A 20,969-nucleotide genomic window follows, 5' to 3' on the forward strand; every position below is an offset into this window, starting at 1 on the left:
AAATTGAAATTGTGCATTAAGATTTTTAGATTTATATTTTATTTAAGTTTTCTAACTATAGGTTAACTTACGTAACTTATAAAAAATGATAGTAAAAGTTTTTCAAATAAAAATAAATGTTGTCTATAGGGTCAAATTAGAGCCAGTAAGAAAAATAAGGCAAAATAATGTGATTAATTGTGATTATTTTAATTGTTGACGCTCCTAATGATAATACTATCAAATAATAATAGTAGTAATAATAAAAAACTTATATAGTACAGTAAAAAAACTAATAACGCTACGAAAACGCAAACTGAGAATGTCTTGTTTTTATAATACATTGTTGCTGTCTGACTTAACGTCTAGTGAAGGTTTGTGTAATTACATTTTTTCCAAGACATTTTTGACCGTTTCTAGTGGTCCATTCGTTATGAATGTTTTACACAGTGCAAAGGGTCACTGGAGATTTCAAACTATGCAAAAAAAAACTACAGATGTACAGAACAAATATTATTGTATGTGATAATTTTGTGTTTTTAGTATCGACAGATTGACAGTAAGGAACCATCAGAGCCTTATAGGCCTGATGATTTCTGGGAACTCAAATCTAGTCTGTAATTTTTTTGTTCATTTTTATTCAGTAGAGTCATGCTTGTATTAAAACTCTTAAGAGTTACATTTGTGAAATGCCCAGTGGAAAACTGGCCAATCATGAATTGCTTTTCTCTGTGGTATCTAGGTAGGTATAGCTAAGCGATCTCTCTTATTGGTTAGGACTTCAAGAGCTGAAGAGAAGTTGGATTATCAGCATAATTACGAAGCAACAGAGAAATCAACTAATCACGTTTTGATTTCCAGTGGGTGGGACTAATTTCGTGAGGAAAACAACGTCACTCTAGGACTCCTGGAAGTTCTTGATACATCACTGACTGAATATGATTGACAGCTTTATCAATGGGTTATTAGAAATGTAAGCCAGCCTCTCTACTAAAAGAGTCACTGTGAAATATAGTAATGTCTGTCACAAGCTTTCAGGTTATGTCTTTTAGAAGCCTAAACTGTCTGTTTAATCTAGAATGGCCAAGAAATGTTCATGCAAATCACTATTAGCTTAGCGGTAACAAACTACTAAAATCCTATAGGGACACTAGCAAAAAATAGCACTATGACTGATGTGGATTTTCCTCACGTTGTATGGCTTGAATTGAAGGCCTAGCTCTCATAGTCTAACTGCACCTTGAACAGTGCTGTAAGTGGTGATTCATTCACTCTGAACAGACAGTACTGTCTGTGTGGTAACTGTTCCCAGTATATACAATATATACAGACTGTACAGTATATACAGTAGAGGTGAGGTGGTGTTGAGGCGAACGTGAAGACGACACAAATCCAGATGGAGACAAAGATGAAGCCAAGAATATGAGAGATGAAGAGGTTTTTGGTGGGGAAGGGTGGTGGCGAGGTTTGGGCGGGGGGGTTGGCAGTGAAGCTGCTGGCATGGAGGCACTCCTCTTTTAGAAAATGAATTGGAACAGACAGTTATACGTTCAAAGTCTCCATTTTGCTCTCTGGGCCGAGTGCATTTGTGTTAATGGAAGTGCTTTTAGAAGAAGTGTCCTCGGAGAGCGAGAGAGAGAGAGCGACGGAGGGAGAGAGAGTGTATCAATGCTACACACCTGGGAGACTTATTTCTGGCCCCGATCTCCGTTTTTGTCTTAAGTAGCCTATGATTTGTTCCAAGTACTGAAAGTAAGTGTAAGACAGAGAGTGCTGGAAAGTAACAGAAGTGGGGTGAGGCGTTTTAAACAGATGATTTATTGTTTTTGTGTGTGTGTGGTTTTGTTTTGCAGGAGTTTATTTTGAATCAGGACTGGAACGATCCCAAATCTCAGCTCCAGCAGTGCTGTCTCACGCTGAGGACGGAGGGCAAGGAGCCAGACATCCCTCTATACAAGTACATACTTCTTTCTTTTGTGCCCTTTCTCATGTGCCAGTATAAAAATTTTGTATCACGATGTTTACCTAATCCGGGGTTGGCAACATGCAGCTCTTTTATTGCCCTGTTGCGGCTTCGCAGCAGAATTAGATATTTAGGTAAAAATAAAATAATCCTCCTTTGCAGTAAAATAAAGCTCTGCTGATCGTTCAACACAGTTTTAAGAATAAATTGGTCTTAAACGCTGGAGTTAATGTAGCCTACAACTGCTAATTGACCCTTGAAGGTTGGCACGCAGACTGCTGGTCACCATAGCAATGCAGATAACACCTAGCTAGTAGCTAAAGAAAAGGCCAAGAGAAACATTTAAGACGAACATCAATAATTTGGTTATTTGAGTTTATAATCACTCCAGCTGGTTCCCTGATACGTTTAATCTGCAACAGGAAACTGTCAAACACTAAAAAGTTTCGAAGCTCAAGTCAGTTTCTTGTTTGAATTTTCCCGTTCCACCTTAAATGGCAAAGCGGTTACATTCTGGCGCCTCAGGCATCATTTAAGGTGGAACAGGAAAATTCGAATAAGAAGCTGGTGAATGAGAAGCGGCTTCAGCCTCGTAAAAAGTCAAACGTTGAGAGACATTTTACAAGAGAATATTCTACTTTTGAGGAAGAGTTTCCTGCTGGAGATGCGAAAGAAGTGGCTATATACTGAGACATATTTACAGCCAAGATGTTAGAATAGACATAAAATGTTGTGGCTCCCAAGGTGGATTGATTTTTGTTGAAAGGAGAAAATGGCTCCTCTTAACGTTTGGGTTGCCGACCCCTGACCTCACCTTTTTTATCACTGTTCATGATGTTATCACAGTATTGTGTTTCAGTTCTGACAAAATTCATACCTGAGAAAGAATTTCAACCAGTGTACAGCCCACTGCTAGAATGAAGAGGGGGGGATGAGGGTAATAAGGAAGGGAATAAGGTAATGGAGAAGTGGAGGAGTGTGGGAAAGGAGGAGTGAAGCTATTGGGGAATAAGGATGCGAAGCAGTGACAGAGGGAGTGAAAAAATGACTATTGAAGAAGGGAGTAAGGGAAAGAGGTGAGAAGAAGTGAAAGCGCGAAGGAGGGTGGCAGCGATGGAGAAAGTGAAGAAGAGTGTTTTTCTTTCTGTTTGTCAGTTGGAGATAAGAAAGAGAGAGGCTCCTCCAGTGTGAAAGAAAATTACGAAATGCTCAGCTTTTTTTTCTTCCCCTTCTCTTTCTATTGACCTTGACCATCCTCCTTTTTTTAGAGCCTTTTTATGCAACCGCACACGAGCACCACTAATTCTGATAAAGAAATACGTTTATCGAAGGCTTACTTTGAGAAGAGGTCAGGAAAGCGAGTGTCATTTGAAAAATGTGTCCCTGGACGAAACGTACAAGGTCCCCTGGCAACTGGGACAAAAGGGAAAGAAAAAATCAGAAACGTTTCTGAGGCACTTGGACACGCTAAATCGGTCAGAAATGAAATGCTTGTTCAAAGGTTCACTGGATGTCTTCAGCACACTTTGTCAGGTGGTCAACATACGAAGTTTGAAGGCAGCTCGAATGGGAACTCTGTCAAATTAAGGAGAGAATAATTTGAGCTTTTTCTTATGAAGAGTTCAGTAAAGTGAGGACTTGTCAATAAATAATAAATAAAATAAATAAAATAAAATAAATAAAATACCTTTGATTTACTGCTCACCCTTTCAGCATTGAAACCTTTATGAGGAAAGATTCATGAACCCATTGAGATGTCCTGGTTTGCTGCATAAATGACTCTAAGTGTGATGATAAATGCATTTATTGAGAAAAATGGGTAATTGGAGTCGGGTGCTCCAGTTTAGGTCCCTGTTATAAAAAAAACAGCTCACCATTTTGGTTTCTTGCCCTTCACAGGACTTCTTTTGCAATAACGCCTGATCAGTAGAGGTCAGAACACGTATCTAGTTATATGTTGAGAATGATACAAAGTACTGAGTTCTGTCAAACCCACGAGGCTGAGGGATACAGTGCTACAGAGTGCCTGCAGCTCATGCAGCCTGAAGACGAGTTCTGCAGATCGTCATAGCCGTGTTTTTCATGACAACACACAATCTCGAGGGATTTATTGCTTCTGTACAACAGTTCTGCAAAATTTATAAAAAGAAATAAAAAGTAAAGGGGAACACTTTACTGTAGGGTGCTGTTCTAAAGGCTACATGACACCTAAGCTTGTCATGACAACTGGCGTAACCCTACATAAGCATTTATAAATTGCTGCTGTCGGAACAAAACTTAATCCATTTTTGATGTGTTTCAGTTTTTGACATAATTTGAAAATGCCTGCTGCCCTTTACATTGTGTGTAAACTTCATGATGAACCACCCAAAAGAAACAGCGGAAAAACTCTGGTTCCACTGACTGATATTAAAAGTAAAGTATGTTTTTCCTTCTCCTGTAAAGTTACCATTTTGAAGATACGAGGTTTTGTTCCAACAACAGCAAAATGCTTATTTCAATAGGCATCATCTGTGATAAAGGCTTCTTGTGCTAACTTTGATCAAAAGTAACCTTTATGACATCTATTGGAATAAGCATTTATAAACATAGGGTTATATCAGTTGTTATGACAAGGTTATGTAGGTGTTATTAAGCCTTATGAACAGGACCCTACAGTATAGTGTTACCAAGTAAAACAAAGAAAGTGCTGAACATTGTATCAAATGTGCTTTAACATCAGCAATTCCTTCCACAATAAAAGTAACATCTATCTGTATTAAGGACAGTGTGGTAAAGCAGGTTTTTTGTTGGACGTTCATTGAATATTCGGCTTTGTCTCCTCATTTTCTCATGAAAGAAACACCCAGAAATGATTAAACCAACACTGTCTCACTCTTGAAAGACCGAACAAAATATAAATATATTTAAAAATGTCTTTCGTCAAATTTCACTGTTTAAGAAAGGTAGATCACCAACACTACAGTCATTAAGGGACCGTCTGAAAGGGTTAGAACTAATTTCACATGTATTTAGTTAAGACAAGGCTAAATCAAATCACTGTCAGTGAAAGGAGTGGCTTCCCTTAACTGCAAGAAAGAAGAAAACACTCAAAGAATTATGATACCCATTATTATGATTATGGTACAGTTTATTATGATTATGATACGGTACCATAATCAGCTCAGTCACTTAAACATTTCAGTGTAAATAATGTCCCGTTTCATACCATATTTTAAAAACCTGGACATCTAAAGTTAGAGCTCAATGGTACCTTTAACCCCTTAAAATACATACTAAGCCTTATTGTTCAGTAACTACAGGGACTTCAGTGCAAACTGGTTGAACAGTATTTTTGTATGTAAATACAATGTCTGTGTTCTGTAAGTGCTCTATAATGTCTCTTAAAATATTATCTTAAAAATAAAAACTTTAATCGGCCTGAGCAGAAACTACAAATGAGGAGTTCCAAATGATTGAAGATGTTTCTGTTAGTTTCTTTCTGTGTGAAATCCGTTGTAAGATGGCTACAATCTTAAAAAGGATGGTTCTTCAAGGACTCTTTAGTAAAGAAAATGGTTCTCTATGGAACCATGAACGTTTTGCATTCAGACAGGGTTCTTTGCATCATGAAAGGGTTCTTCAGATTGATGGTGAAAATGTTGTAAATGGTGCTAGAAAGAACCTTTTTGAAAATGGTTTTATATAGCACCAAAAAGGGTTCTGCTGTAGTTACGATGTCAAGTTTGTCACAGTGGTAGAATCCTTATGGTGCCTAATAGAACCCTTTTCAAAAATGTTCTATATAGAACCATATCGCTGTTGTCAGAAGAAAACCTCGTATCTACAAAATGCTAACTTTACAGAAGGAAAAAACGACTTTGCTTTTAATGTCAATGGAACCAGAATTTCCACGTCATTTTGGGTCGTTTCTTTTAGTCCATTCATCATGAAATTTGCATACAATGTAAAGGGTAACAGGCATTTTCAAATTATGTCAAAAACAGAAAAACGTCAAAAATGCAGATACAAGGTTTTCTTCCGACAACAGCGGTATGCAACACATTCAGCATAAAGCTAAAGAGCCCTTTCACGATGCAACGAACTCTTTCCTTATATTCTTGCTTCTATATAGAACGATTTTCTTTACTAAAGAACCCTTAAAGAACCATCTTTAAGAGTGTAGAATTCGTAGTAGACATAAAGGAGGCCACTCTTCTTACTTCAAGTGATCTGAAGCGATTTTTTTTTTTTAGCTAGAAACATAGGAAATCATTTTTTCAGGCTGGTGAAGATGGTCTGCTTTTCCTTTTGGCAAAATTTAACAACAGACATTGTTGAAATAAATTTGTGAATTTATTTCATGAGACCTTGAGGAGAGAAAGTCGAATATCCACTGAAATGTCCAGTACAAAACCGCCTTCACTGCACTGTCACAGATAGAGCTATAAAACTGTCAGCGATCTCAGGTTCAGCTAAGGTTTTTTTCAGTCCCATCAGTTCTGGTCATTTTTTGGCTCCTTCTAGTTTGTTCAGTTCTTCTGCCGTCACAGTAGAAACATACTTTGCTTAGCAGTAAAGCAGGCGTTACTTAGCAACTGGTTCTCAGGTGGACGATGTGTTATTGTGTGGGGGGGGGGGACACTCATTATCACAACATTATCACAAATAACAGCACAGGTAGAATGCTTCTCAGCCAATCAGATTGTGCCATCAGAACTTACTGTTGTATAAAATACTACATAACACAATAAATAACTTTTATTATGCCGGAATGTATCATTATGTGTATTTTCTGTCAAATAGTTAGCGTACAGGGTCAGTGCTGTTAAGCGTGGTTTGAGGACACAATTCAAATAAGTCTTTTAAATAAACGGTTGATTATCTGAGCCCAAGTGAAGATTAACCAAGAAAATATGCATTAGCTTTGGGTTGTTTTTCATTCTTTATAGCAAAAAAGACCACATATCTGGACATCTGCATATCTGGAGTTTTGTCTGACCTTCTGCTGAGCTGTGATGATTAACATTTACATTACCATATCTTTGAACGAGTGGTTTAAACAATCAGGGTCATTGACAGAAACATGACCTCATATAGTGACCTCTTTAAAAGAGGGTAATTGGGGTCAGATATTGTAAATTAATTCGTGTGAGCTTGACCTGCCATGTCAAATAAACAAAACAAGAGAAATACACACACTTTTGTTTACCTGCTCTTCACAGCGAAGTTGTGTTGAAATATAGAGACGGGTATTCAGAGTATATCAGAAAAGGTTTTGAAGATCATAAGACTGGAATCAGTTTTGCCAGTGCTTCTCCAAGAAAACATTGCTTGTCACAAGTTTGCCAAAGCCTACCTGGATGTTCCACACCTAAAACAATTCTGTGAGCACATGAGACAGAAGTGTAACTTTCTGATGTGAGTATTAAAGCATTTCTGAAGATTTGGACCTCCATCTGGCCAATCGTTCAGCCAGTTTGCAAAAATCTCTGGGAGTGAACGTGCGACGAAGTCCAGTGCAATCCTAAAACAAATGACAAACGACCCTAAAGGTGAAGATTCTTCCATAAGCAAAACAAGTATAGTGTTCATGGGACGACCACATAAGAAATAACTGCACTGCAACAAACTGCCCATGTCAAGTTGGCTAAAGACCAACTGGATGTTCCACAGCAACGCTGGGGCAACGTTTACACAAAAGCTGAACTTTTTGGTTTGTGTTTGCTGTATTATGCTTGGAAAAACACAACACCAAATACCAGTAGTAGTACTAAAACCTCGTCGCTGCTGTGAAGCATGGTGGTAGGAGTATAGTAGCGTGAACCAATTGCTTTGCTACTTCAGGATTTGAGTGATTTGAGAGACCAACATATTCAAAGTTGTATCTGGAAATTCTACAGAAATATGCCAGAGCCAATGTTTCAAAAGACAGGAGCAGACATTAACTGAAATTGAAAAAATGGCATGTTTTAGAATGAGAGTCAATGTTAAAATGCTGTGGCATGATCTGAAGATAACAATATAAGTAAGACATCCAAAATGGCCCCTTTATCAAGAAAACACCAATCTAGTATCATGTTGTTCTTCCTTTGGTTCTCAAAACCACATGAACTGCCTAATGGATGGCTGCACAGCGTTGCTTTGAACAGAGCTTTCCATCTTAGCCCAAAGAAGCTCAACACGGTTGAGATCTGAGACTGTGTAGGCCACCTTCGTGTTACTGTAGAGGTTTTTAGAAGATCGTAAGGCTGGAAACAGTTTTATCAAAGTTGTTCATTGGAAGAAATCACTGCTTTTCCAAAAAAAAACAAAAAATTAAACTTGTCTCAAGTTTTCTAGGTAGTTTGCTACCTGGATGTTCCATGCTACACAAGTTCTTCATTCGATACCAGAGGCTCTGTTTGCTCCAAATTCTGATCCTTTTGCATGCATAGTGCAAAGGGGACCTGGATTCATCTGACATTCACAGGCCTTTTTTACTGTTGCTTAATAGTTCAGTTTTGATGCTCCTGGACAGACCAGGACTGCTTTGCATTCCTCAGCCATCCATGCTTGATGCTCCTGTACCCACTGGAGACATGCTTTCATGTTTCTTGCTGACAGCACTGGCATCTGACATGGTCTTTGTCTGTTGTAGGCCATTTGAAACAAAGTCCGATTAGCGGTGCCCACTGGGATGATGTTCTGCATGTCAGTGTTGAATTCGGATATATTTTCCTGGTTATGGCCCATCTATTTGCTTTGCTTGATTCTCGCCATTCTCCTTTCATTCCTCTGATTCAGAAGCCGTTTTCTTCCACAGAATCGCAGATTACTGCCAGTTTTTTTTATTTTAGCTCCATTTAAAAAAACCCTTGAAACGGCTGTGCTTGAAAAGGACAACAGCCATTTGGGAGATGATAAATCAGTACGCTGAGAGCCAGCTGTCTTGCAATGTTCAGAGTCACTCAGGTTTTGCCCAATTTCAGTGCTCAGTTGAGTATTAACTGAAAAACACTGGTATGCATGATTTGTACCACACACAACTGTCACATAACTTGGGCTTATGTGCATCTACAGAATGTATTCGGTTACTGCCAAAAAAGAAGTTCTGCTAGTCACTGCATATGAAGGTTTGCATACGTTTTCCATCAATGATGGCTTTGAAGGAAAGAACAATTATGTAGTGTTAAAGCTGACATTTACCACTTGTTGATAGTAACTAAATTATTCCTGTAAACGGTCATCAGGCCTAAAGCTAATCTCGTTAGCCTGCACACTGTTGCGCTGGCTTTTCACCTCCTGAGAAATCCATACGAATCTTAGAGCCATTTCAGCCAAGTTAAAGATGTTAGACCGATAGGATGCAAATTAGGAAACACTCACTGAAATATTTAGATGTGCTTTGGTACAAAAGAGGACAAGATCTGCAGACATCTGTTCCATCTGCAGACATATATGTGGTGTGATGTGGAGATTTAAACTGAACAAGTGTAGATCGTTCTTTTTAGGCCTGCAGACTTGGAAAGACTGGAACATTCCGAACTCTACTTGACAGGACCTCGTTTTTAAAGATAGTATGTTAGTTCAGATTGTGGTTGCTATACATTCATCTAAATGCATTAAATTTCTTCTCTTTACGAAGGATTTTACTATACTGCCAGTAGGCTTAAGCAAATAAGGCCCAATCCTATTTCACCCCCACCCCACCACTTAGCCCTCCATTTTGCGCGTTCACGTCTAGGGGTAGGGTGTCCTGATTTTTGTTGAGATGGAGAGGTTGGGCGAAGTGTTAGGGCTACATGGCCCACCAAATGGAGGTTTTTCAGAGGCACACTCTGGTTGCTGAATTTTACCCTCCTCTGCTGTCACTGCAGACTGGCAGGGTCACCTACAGAGCACCGCTAGTAGCCTGTTAATGAAATAATGTTCTTCTTTATTTGAGGGTCCCATTTTGTAAGGGAAGATTTAAACCACTCTAACTCTATTCCAAGGGGCAAGATGACACTCGAAAACAAGGGGTAGGGGTAAAAATAAGAAATGGGACTGGGCCTAAGTGTTTTTTTTATATGTAAGTCTCACTTTACTTAAAGAAACAGTTGAAGAAGAAAAAAGTGTGTCTGTTTTCCAAGTAGCCAACAAAAACTGTATTCAATACATTTTAGCCCACTTATATTTAGGGAATCGTAACAGGTATATAGGTTTCATGGAAGTCTCCTGGTGCAAAAAGTGTCTCACATTTGCTTAGCTCACCCACTCTAACCATAATTTTTCCCATATATTTTTTGGGATGTGCCCAATGACCTAACTATGAACCTAAACAGTGTTTCATTGGGCCATCTTTTGCTGCCCAAAACAAAAAAAAGGCAGTTTTCAGCTAAACGAGTCATCTGAGTGAAAAAAGTATGTTTTTCTAGTAGTATTTAAATTCATTTGTGTTTTGTGGTCAAGTAATTCTTAGTTTTGCAGACTTGTGGCTTAACACGTTGTGGAAACGTAGTCAAGCATTACCTGTGGGACAGACAGCCGGTCACTGTGTACCAGTGGCTAATTAGGCAATGGTTTACACCTTGCGGGGCACTAGGCAGCACAAGGCAGCAGGACGCTGGCCTGTCGGTCCCCTCCAGGGCATTGTGTAGTGCTCAACCCCATCCTAACTGCCACAGACATTTTCACACTTTAGGTTTTTTACCGACCCAAGGCTGCTTTCTGCAAGAGTTGGACATGTTTGGTCAATTGCAAAAGCTGTTTTCAACCTCAGGTACAGGTGTTAGTCCTCATAAAATCAGTGGGCTTGGTTCACTTAAAGTGAACCTGTCCACATCATGTGCGAAAGCTATTCTGTCACGGCGCTGAGTGCCGAGTAAAATAATTGGTCCCTGTTTCAGGTTTCGTAATGGCAGGGAAAGGGACGCTGTCATCTGCAAAGGTGCGTGAGCGCTAAGCGCAAAACGCACATCTCCTATCAGCCTGCATGGCTAAAACACTTCTCAAGCGAGAACAGGTCCTCATTTGCAGGTGCACCTGCCACGCATCCAATAGCTGTTCATCATCGTTGAGTGCTGGTACCAAAGGAACGTTGAAAAATAATAAATAATAGAGCCTGTTATCTACCCCTTTTGCCAAAACGGTGTATACAAAGGTGAATCGTGCAATCGATCCACAGTTCTGAGGAAACTCTCCTGTGTTAGACATACCTGTGAGGAGCCCCTCTCCAACAGAGCCCAGGATCAATCCTCAGGTGTTCAGGTCAAGTGTGAAAACACCCTCAGATCGACTTTTAGATCACGTTCTGGCCCTCCTGACCCTGTTCGCTCTTCAAGAGTACCAGGTTCAAATCATTTAATGATTTTGGTCACAGCAGTTTAAGACACTTGCGAGTTCGTGTGACTTGATTTAAAGGTTGACCTTCTCTGAATAAACACATTTTTATACTTCAGTATTCTGACACTGTTTCAACAGAGTGAAATCCTTTGAGTGTCTATTGTACAAGATTTCAGAAGATAACAGAATCCTCCCTGTTTAAAATAACCACGGTAAACAGGTAAACCAAATTCTGGGGTGTGGATGTGGGGGGGTGTGGTATTTTCTTTGCGTTTTGATTTACCTTTTATTTGACAATTATGAAGCTCGCCATGACTGTTTTTTCACCTCCAGCATCCACTTTAGAGAAAGGAACCGCCCAAAAATTACAGAATGTTGTTGTTATTTTTATTATTATTATTTTAACAGTATGTCTGTAAGTACATCACTAATAATAAGACTAATAAAAGCAACATTTTGTCTTCCGGTAATTTTGAACTGAAGTGAGTAAACACAGTAATGGCATGAGATACTTTTACAAGTATGCATTTGGCAGCAAAAGCTCCATTTTGATTGTTTTAAAGTTAGGTTATGTTCATTCAGTGGTGAGCAGTGTCTTGCTATGCTTTACATGAAATAAATCAATAAATGAACTGTTTTTTTTTATTATTTACTCAGGGCTGTCAACTCGAAAGATACGGCTAATAATAAGACTAAAAAGCAGCATTTTTCCAACTGAAGTGAGCAAATAGTGTTTGTGTGAATTACGTTTGTTTATACATTTGGCAGATGCTGTTATACAACAGGATAAAGAGTTCTTTGTATCATGAACGTGTTCTTCAGATTGGAGAATGTGCTGTTTCTTGCTGGGAGCAGGTATGCTGCTTCTTTATCCTCTCACAAAGAAGACATAAATGGCAGGCTCAACGCTACAATGATTCACTATAGCCTCTCAAGGTGCAAAGTGTCATTAGGAGACAGAATGGGCCAGGGCTAGCTGGTTAGCCTGCTAACTTCAGTAGATATCTCAGCAACATGGTACATAGACTTCTTTTTTCACATTCTGTTGATAATTTTAGTTAATTATAAAATATTTCAAACTAAAAATCTGACATTTCTCCTTTAAAGCTTAATCTTTGTGAAATAAAAGAAATTAAGTTGTGATTGTAATATTTTGTCACCTTTAGTTGGATTACAAAAGTGATAAGTAATAAACTAGTAACGAACAACAAAATTGTGACCCGCAAAAAGTTTACCATCCAGTGCTGTGGTTTCTGTAGCCACTTAGCTTAGCCTGATGTACGAGAGCTGAGACAAGATTTTAGTCATATGCTTTTCCTGAGAATTGAAGCTGCTTTGTCGCATGTCTGAAACATGACACCGTGGTGTTCGGTGTTCTAATTGGGGGGAAAACTCTAAGTTGCATCGCGATGCAGACATGAACGATTCTGAATCAATTCACAAATGTCAAAAATCCATTTTCTGAATTTAAATTGATAACGTAATGTTAACGGAACGCAAAAGGCAGAACTTGGAAGTGGGTAAGTGCAGCGCCCGGACAGTCTGTGGCGGCACGTAACAAAAACACTACTGGATGAGTGAGAAATCCGACCAGCACCCTCTGCATTAAAAGCTAGGTAAGGTCAGGAGTCACAACCCAAATATTAAGAAGAGCCATTTTGTCCTTTCAATAAAAATCAGACCACCTTGGGAGTCACAACATTTATGTCCAGTATGTCTCAGTGTGGGCTGATGTCCTAGTATAGGCTAAACAATATAAACGAAAACGCAGACTTTATTCTGCTTTAAGCTTTAGCTATAGCTGCTTTCCTTCCATCCCGGGCATTTTTTTCGAAAAAGTTGGACAGTTTCTTGTAAAATGTCTCTCAACGTTTGACTGTTTTATGAGGCTGAAGTCAGCTTCTCATTCTCCAGCTTCTTGTTAGGCGAGACTGTCTGTGTTGCTATGTGACCTGCAGTCTGCACGCCAAACCTTCAGGGTTATAGGGCGGTGAAGTAGCAGCGTTCAAGAGCATCCTGTGTTAGAACGAGCTTTATTTTACTGCAAAGGAGGATTATTTTTTTCTTACCAAAACATCTAATTCTGCTATGGAGCCACGCCAGGCCAGTAAAAGAGCAGTATGTTGCCGACCCCTGCCATGGAAGCACTTTGGTTAGATGCTAGAGCCCATCCAGGCATCATTAAAGGTGGAACCGGAAACAGAATGAGAATAAGAAGCTAACTTCAGCTTCATCTAATCTCTGTCCACTCAGTCAGGAAATCAGCAAACCAGGGCTGCTACGCTTGAGGTGGTGGTCACTGGTTTAAACCCTAAATCTCAACAGATTTACGCTTGGATGTAACATTTATAGTTTGTCTGAGCATTTTTGTGCTTACATGTGTGAGTTTATACATCAGCCCACAGTAACTGGCCTAAAACACTACCAGCCCACTGAGAATCCTCCCACTCCAGCATTGGTGCATCCTTTTTTAAAGGTGGATAATAATTTCCCCCTCTTTGCCAACCCACCCCCGTCCAGAAGTCTACTCACTTACTCGCCCTACGTTAATTAGCATGCACTTCACCATAAACGACAAATCTTTAGTCTGGCACTGAAAAAAAAAGCTTCAAGTTGCCGGTCAGTCAAGGCCTTCCCTCAGCAACGAGCTCACCCAATAGAACTTTATACCTGACGTTAGCCTGTCTTCCATGGCCTGTAGGTGGAACCATTCAGCAGAGCTTGTGTGCACTCATCAAAATGATGTTCTCTGTGTTTGATGAGGTATGTGTCTTATAGTACCACTATCGCGACCCCTCTGGCAGACTGGCAGACTCCAAAGGATTCCAGACCCCCTGATATAATGGAATATTAATTAATTGGACAAGTTTGGGATTTAAATTGATTGCTAATCATGAAAAGCTTTATTTCAAGCCTTACCTACCCACCCCCTCTAAATGTCTTGCTAGTAGTGTCATTTTCTTCCCTATTTAAAAAAAATAAAGTAATGGAAAACATCTTCATAAAAATGCTGAAATCAGGGGAAAAACAAACTTGCAACGTTTCAACAAACAGAGAGATGACATTTCCTTGACTGCTGTTTCCATTCTGGGAGCTTAATAATGAATTCAAAACACCTCGGAGTCCTGAGATGATTGGGTCAGAGCTGTGTGAACACTTCTTTTCTCTCCTGAAATATTTTTGAAGTTCTGTTTCCGTGGTGATTATTCATGACAGATACATCAGTGCTGCTGGGTATGAATGTAGTATTTTGCTGAAGTGCCCTTTTTTAGGGTGACTTACCTGTTTACACCGACAAAAACTCATTGCCTTCAACGTTATTCCTGTTGTACTGTTGTCGGAGTCCGATTAAGCATATCCACTTGAGCTTTAATTAAATCTAAATACTGCTTCATTCATAAACATAGACCGATGGCATAGCAAGCAAATAAACAAATTAACTTACTCAAGAGTAAAGCTCTCATTTCTGGGTGTCAATGTTTAAATGGAAAATTCTACTTATTAGAAACATTTCATATACATGCATGTTGATGTTTACAGGTTTGTACAGATATATTTTCTATAGTATGGCTGTACAGTGTAGACTGTGTGATTATGTGGCTATATATTGCGATTGCAATATGCCTTGCAATCAGGCGCGTGCACAGATAGCCCCAGGAGGCTTGAGCCCCTGCTTCTTCCCTCAGACTGTACAAGTGCCCCCCTGGTCAGTGTGTATTATATATAGCCTTCTCCATTGTTCAAGATCTGTTTCTGCGAGGCACAGTTAACTCAACCTTGCTCAGGGAATAGAGCTAGTGGGTCAGCCTGGGCTCCATAAGCTTTACTGCTCTTTTATACTTCTCACTTTACTCATGCATGCCTTATTAAACCATTGGAAATCCCACTGATAAAGCCCTGATAATCCTTAGTATTGGCAATAAGGAGCCCTATGCTGTGAATGATCCACCACCCAAAAAATACATGCTCTGTGGTGGTCCTCTGGGGGTCTTGGCCATTGAAGAACAGGGTAAAAGGGTGCTAACGATGTATGCAGGGAAACAGATGGACTACAGTCTGTAATTATCTGTCTCTTTTAACACAACACAAATAAAACGGCAGAAGTGTCTTTGAAAAATACTTTAAAATGTAATTAATAAAAGTGCACTTTTTTATGAGCAACAAGTTAGGACACCCTCACGTGTATTACTACTTAAAATGGCTAAAATTAGTATTAGGTGTTCCACATCAACAGCAAATGATTAGAACATTGTTAGAAAGGATTTTGTTCTTATTTAAGGTCTTATTTAAACCTCAGACATTTAGTTTGGATTGCCCTTGATTTTTGAAGTGAATGGTATCACCATGGCGAGAGGCACTGATGCCTTCAGAAAGAAGGTTTAGATGCATATGAGTCCAGGAAGGGATTTAAAAAGATCCCAAAACAATTAGAAATCAGCCATTTTACTGTCCGGAAAAGAATTTCCAAGTGGAGAACATTTAAAACAGCTGCCAACATGGCCAGGCCAGGCTGTCCTAGCAAGTTCAGCCCAAGAGCAGACCACAACATACGCAAAGAAGTCTCTAAAGAGACTGCACCAGTTTGATTTTCATGGGAGGTGTGCAAGGAGGAAAGGGCAAGACTACAGTTTGCCAGAGAATGCCAACACAAAGATCAGTACCTTTGGAGCGGTGTGGTTTGATGACAGATGAATCCAAAGTTGAATTGTTTGAGCACAGTAACAGGATGTGTTTGAGCATAAGAACCTCATATCACCTGTGAAGCATTGAGGTGTAAGTGACCTGGCAAGCCCTCCATCATAGAATCCACTACGAATTCTTTATTGTATCAGAGTGTGCTTGAGGAAGATGTAAACCATCTGATCAAAAACTGAAGCTGAAGCAGATTGGCCATGCAACATGATCCAAAACATTCCAGTAAATCCACGAAGGAAAAATGGAGAGTTCTGGAATGGCCAGGTCAAAGCCTGGATATTAATCCTGTTGTGATGCTGTGTGGTGATTTAAAACGGGCTGTGTATGAGAGAAACCCCTCAAACATCACGCAGCTGAAAGAATACCTTCTCCCGGTCCATGTCAGAGATTGGTAGATGGTTATAGGAAACATCTAATTGACATTTCACAAGTAACTGTTTTTCTTTACAGTGGTGGTAATAGAAACCAGCGGTCATTATGTCTGTAGTGCACATTTACTATCCAAAATGGCCAGTTGACCTACATGTCTTCTGAGTTTTTATATCTCTGCTGTTGGAACAAAATATCATATCTCCAAAATAGTAACTTTACAGGAGAAGGAAATATCATACTTTACTCTTAATGTAAGGCTGTGTAACTAGATTTTTATGCTATATGATATTTGATAAGTAATTTTGAGCCATTTGGTCATTTTATCCTGAAATCTACAAACAATATAAATGGCAACATGTATTTTCTATCTATGTCAAAAATTGAAAAGCGAGAAAAATTGAGGTTTTGTTCCGACAGCAGGAATATGTAGTGCTGATGGCAAGTAGTGGCATATATTTGCTTTGAGAACTGTTTATCTTTACAACGCCCTGCTTGTATCACTTTGCCATGAATGGATTTAAAAATGTATATCTGAACGGTCATAAAACAGTATCTCAGGCATCAGGCAGCATATTCCTAACCATTTCACCTAATAACTTTCTGTGAGCTTTTAGAGGCTTTGGATGTTTTGGATGTCTGCTTCCTATCACCGCCACCGTAGACTATTCTGACTCTGATATGCTCAATTGCTCATCAAATTGCTCTGAATGACTCATCTGAAACTGCGATAAGTCAGGATGCTCACATCACACTGACCTTTAGAGGGCTAATTTGCGTATTGTAGCTTACCTAAAAATGAAATATTCTGCAACCCTTGGTATTTAATGCTGTGTAATAGTGTAATAACAGTGTAATAAATGTAAGGTTTTGGCACAAACTCTGCTATGCCAAAATAGCACTTGGAATGAGGATGTTCTGTCTGGGAAAGATTCAGAGATGATACACTTATTCACTGCTATCCTGACTCACACTCTTACACACACACACACACCGGAGAGTAGAAGATATTTGATAGTGACAAAAACAAACTGGCACATCCACATTCTGCTCTTACGGCGTGGTGGGCAGAAGATTGGCAAGAAGATTCCGTCTCACAGTGTGACGCAGCCTAGCAGCCGCAAACAGGCCTGTCCAATAAGAAAAAGAAAGGTGTGGGTATGTGTGCAAACTGCAGATGCTATCTCAGACTTGACAACCAACACAGTCAATAGCCATCAAGGGTGCAATGATGATAAATGTGTGGCGAACATGTGCTTTCCTCTCTTCTTTTGTGTGGATGTGTGCAGGTGTTGAAACCAGAAACAGATCTTTTTAAAGGGCCCATGTCATGAAAAAAGCATTCACATTGTCCAAATAACCATTTCAATGTAGTACGTAACCATTTCAATGTAGTACGTAACTATTGACTATAGTTTTAAAATGTTCTCTATAATAAGTACTGTTGCTTTTGTTCAAAGCACCACCATCACAGGGTTTAGCTCCAGTCAAAATGACTTGTGCCTCTGTTGCTTATGCAATATTACTGGTGTCATGTTATTATGTCTAACTAACAAAGTGCTGAAATCAACAGCTGGAAAGCTTTAAACCTCCCATTTAGCTGAATGGCTGGCCCAGGGATGTTTCAGTCATATTTGAAATGAAAATAAAGTCTCTTGACTACCTCCTGCTGTCTAGTCCACTGCATCTGAAGTAGTTCACTTTGTTTTCGAGGCAGTGGACATAAAGAGATGGCCTGCCGTTGGCAGTTAGCCTTAGCCCAACATGGACGCCAGAGTGATTGCTTAGGTTCTGTTACTCGGTCACCTGCATCAGACCAGGCTGCGGTCTTGAGGCCTTGTGGGCGAAACAAGCCATGGAGTAGCTGGTACTGAAGCGTGAATGACTGTAATTTTTTTTTAAATTCCAGCAGCGTCTGCTGGCCAGATGTATGAGTATATGAGGTGTAACAAAGCTGAAGTCAGCTTCTTATTCCAGTTTCCCATTCCACCTTAAATGGTGCAGCACTTAGATTCAGGTGCCTGTACAGTTGCGAGAGTGCAACTGCTGCACCATTTAAGGTGGAATGTAAAATTTTAACAAAAATGTTGAGCAAGATGCCAAGCCTAGTACAAATTAAGATGGGAAGCAACACTTACCTGCAGGGCTAGTGTTAGAAAACAGTATTGACATGGGGTTATCTATATATTGTTCAGTTTTGTTTTTGCAATTTTTCACAATAGAAATTTTCAGGTTTGCTTAAGTTGTTGAAAATGGTTCTTGTTAAAAAGCAAAGGGTTATCATAGAATAATAATCCACTGTTGGCCTATAAAAATAGATTTACTTAAGCGTCTAAAATGGTTTCATTTGAAAATGTGTACCCTGATACACATTTTTGGCCATAAGACCCACTAGTAGCCCTAATTAGTTTTCACTTTATAGGACGAATTCAGCAGTTAAGCAGCACAAATAGACTAAATGTAACAAATTATTATTTTACTTATGGTTCTATTCTATGCACAGACATAAGGAGTGTTTCAATCTGAGTGGTCAATTTGCACGATTGGCCTATGTGGCTTCAGGTCATGTGCAAAGCCCAGGTTTTAAAACATCGAATCAGATTGGGGTAGCTGGAGTAGTTTTGATAGATTCTGAATGAGCAACGCTACTGTTCAGTCTGCGGTCCATACAAACCATATATGTGAATTTAATTGCAATAACAACCTGTTTGGCTTTACCCATTCAAGCTAAAGCTATAAGCAGTGTTAAGCCTGAGCTACGTAATTCATGGCAGCCGATTAGAACAGTCGTCATTTATTTATACCTTTCTTAAAGCCATTATAACAAGCAGCCTGTTTAATTATAGGTGGTACAGAGAGGTTGGTCATTTGAAAATGGTCATTTGAAAATTAATTGTTGCTGTCCCGAACGTTATAAGACCTCAGGGAAGACAATAAAACATGAAAAATGTGGGCCCTCTAAAACTAAAGTAATAGCCTTCGTCCCATATCTGTAATAGATGAAATAGTGCCGGTGGTGGACATTTATGAATATGGCCACAAACTAATATGCTAAGAGGTGCACAAATGAAAAAGCATTCAGCTGCAGGCGACAACTGTAATGATACACAGAGCACAGTGCACTACAGCCATTTCTTATAAGGAGGTCTCTTTTTTTCTCAAGGCATGTTTAGTGTCTGAACTTTGCTTCTTTAGTTTTGCATTGGAGCTACGAGGCTGATTTACGTAAATAATGGAAACTTATAGCCCACCAATTAGCAGTCAGAGGTTATCTGTGTGGAGCTTTTAAGTAATCTGTAGTTCCCCTTTTTGCATTTATCTATAAACAGAAACGTAAAACAAAAGTAGTTTTAAAAATAGCATCTCAAAACCTCAGTTTTATTGTACTTTGTCTACTATAGGTTTAGGCAGTTTGATGCTAACTAGCTACATTAGCTACATTTGGGGAAAGAAGGAAATTGGGTAAATTCTTTAGACTAACTGTCTCTTTAAGAGCTTCCAAACATTAGCAGTGTCAGATCTGATGTTGAGGACCAGAGATAACAAACTCACACATGGTTTAGAGAAAATAGCTGGGGATGAATGAAATGACAACATTTTTTTTGCCAGTGATCATTTTTCCCCCTCAGTCTGTCAATCTGTGTTAAAAGCTTTGCTCTAAAGCGGTCACTTGACATTTGTTCCAACAAACATGTATATATTTGTCACAGGCAGCCAGGACTGTTCCAGTGTGTGCATTAGAGAGCATCAGACTAAAAGGCACTTTTTTAGCTGTCTTTTTTTCGTGTTTAAACACAGCTCGATTTCAGCCTTTTATGTCTGTGAACTTGTGTCCAGGATAAAATGATTGGATTTTCACCCAGATATCTGAATGGTTTCATATTTAAATATGACATGTATGTATGTATGATACCAAATTTGAGTGTTTAAGCAGTTGTAATGGAACAAAACTAGAGAGAAATCTTATATATTGCTCAAAAATTCACTGATCAGATCTGTCTGAGAACTGTCTGCGAACAGTGTATGGCCTAGTATTATAATGAGCTGCTTGATTGACATCTCTCAGTTTAACATTCACAACCTGCTACTCCGCACATGCTGAGCAAAACACAGTAGCACGTATTTGTTTCCTGCGGCGGGGGGGGCATTTGTGTAGTCAGGCACCGATGTTGGATGAGAAGGCCTGTCTTGGATCAACGTTCGTCATCTCAAAGGTGTTCTGTGGGGTTGAGGTCAGGACTCTGCAGGTTGGTGCTATGCATTATGGTAGGTAATATTCTCCTGGCAACTACCAGACCTAGATTTATCTGTCGACTGCCAGAGAGTGAAGCCTGATTCATCACTCCAGAGAACGTGTTTCTACTGCTCCAGAGTCCAGTGGCAGTGTGTTTTACGCCACTCCAGCCGACACTTAGCATTGCGCATGGTGATCTTAGGCCTGTGTGCAGCTGCTCAGCCATGGAAACCCATTTCATTAAGCTCTCGACACACAGTTCTTGTGCTAATGCTGCTTCCAGAGGCTGTTGGGGATTCTGTAAAGAGTGATGCAACAGAAGATGGGTGTTTTTTACATGCTACATGCTTCAGCACACAGTTTGTATGGTCTACTGCTTAGCATTAAGCCGTTGTTGCTCCTAGACCAGGGGTTGGCAACATGCAGCTCTTTTACTGCTCTGTT

At 39.5% G+C, this 20,969-nt stretch overlaps 1 protein-coding gene across 4 annotated transcripts in view; it reads left to right on the top strand.

Annotated features, from left to right (window-relative positions):
* The window catches only part of drosha (drosha ribonuclease III), a 231,618-nt gene that overhangs the window by 187,396 nt on the left and 23,253 nt on the right, over positions 1 to 20,969 (top strand). For all 4 annotated transcript variants that reach the window (XM_036572116.1, XM_036572118.1, XM_036572114.1 and 1 more), the window contains one exon: positions 1,833 to 1,936. In XM_036572116.1, the coding sequence (XP_036428009.1) occupies positions 1,833 to 1,936 (104 nt within the window). The remainder of the gene's footprint in view (positions 1 to 1,832; positions 1,937 to 20,969) is intronic.

This window comes from Colossoma macropomum, unplaced genomic scaffold (assembly GCF_904425465.1).
Source record: "Colossoma macropomum unplaced genomic scaffold, Colossoma_macropomum, whole genome shotgun sequence".
Lineage (NCBI taxonomy): Eukaryota > Metazoa > Chordata > Actinopteri > Characiformes > Serrasalmidae > Colossoma > Colossoma macropomum.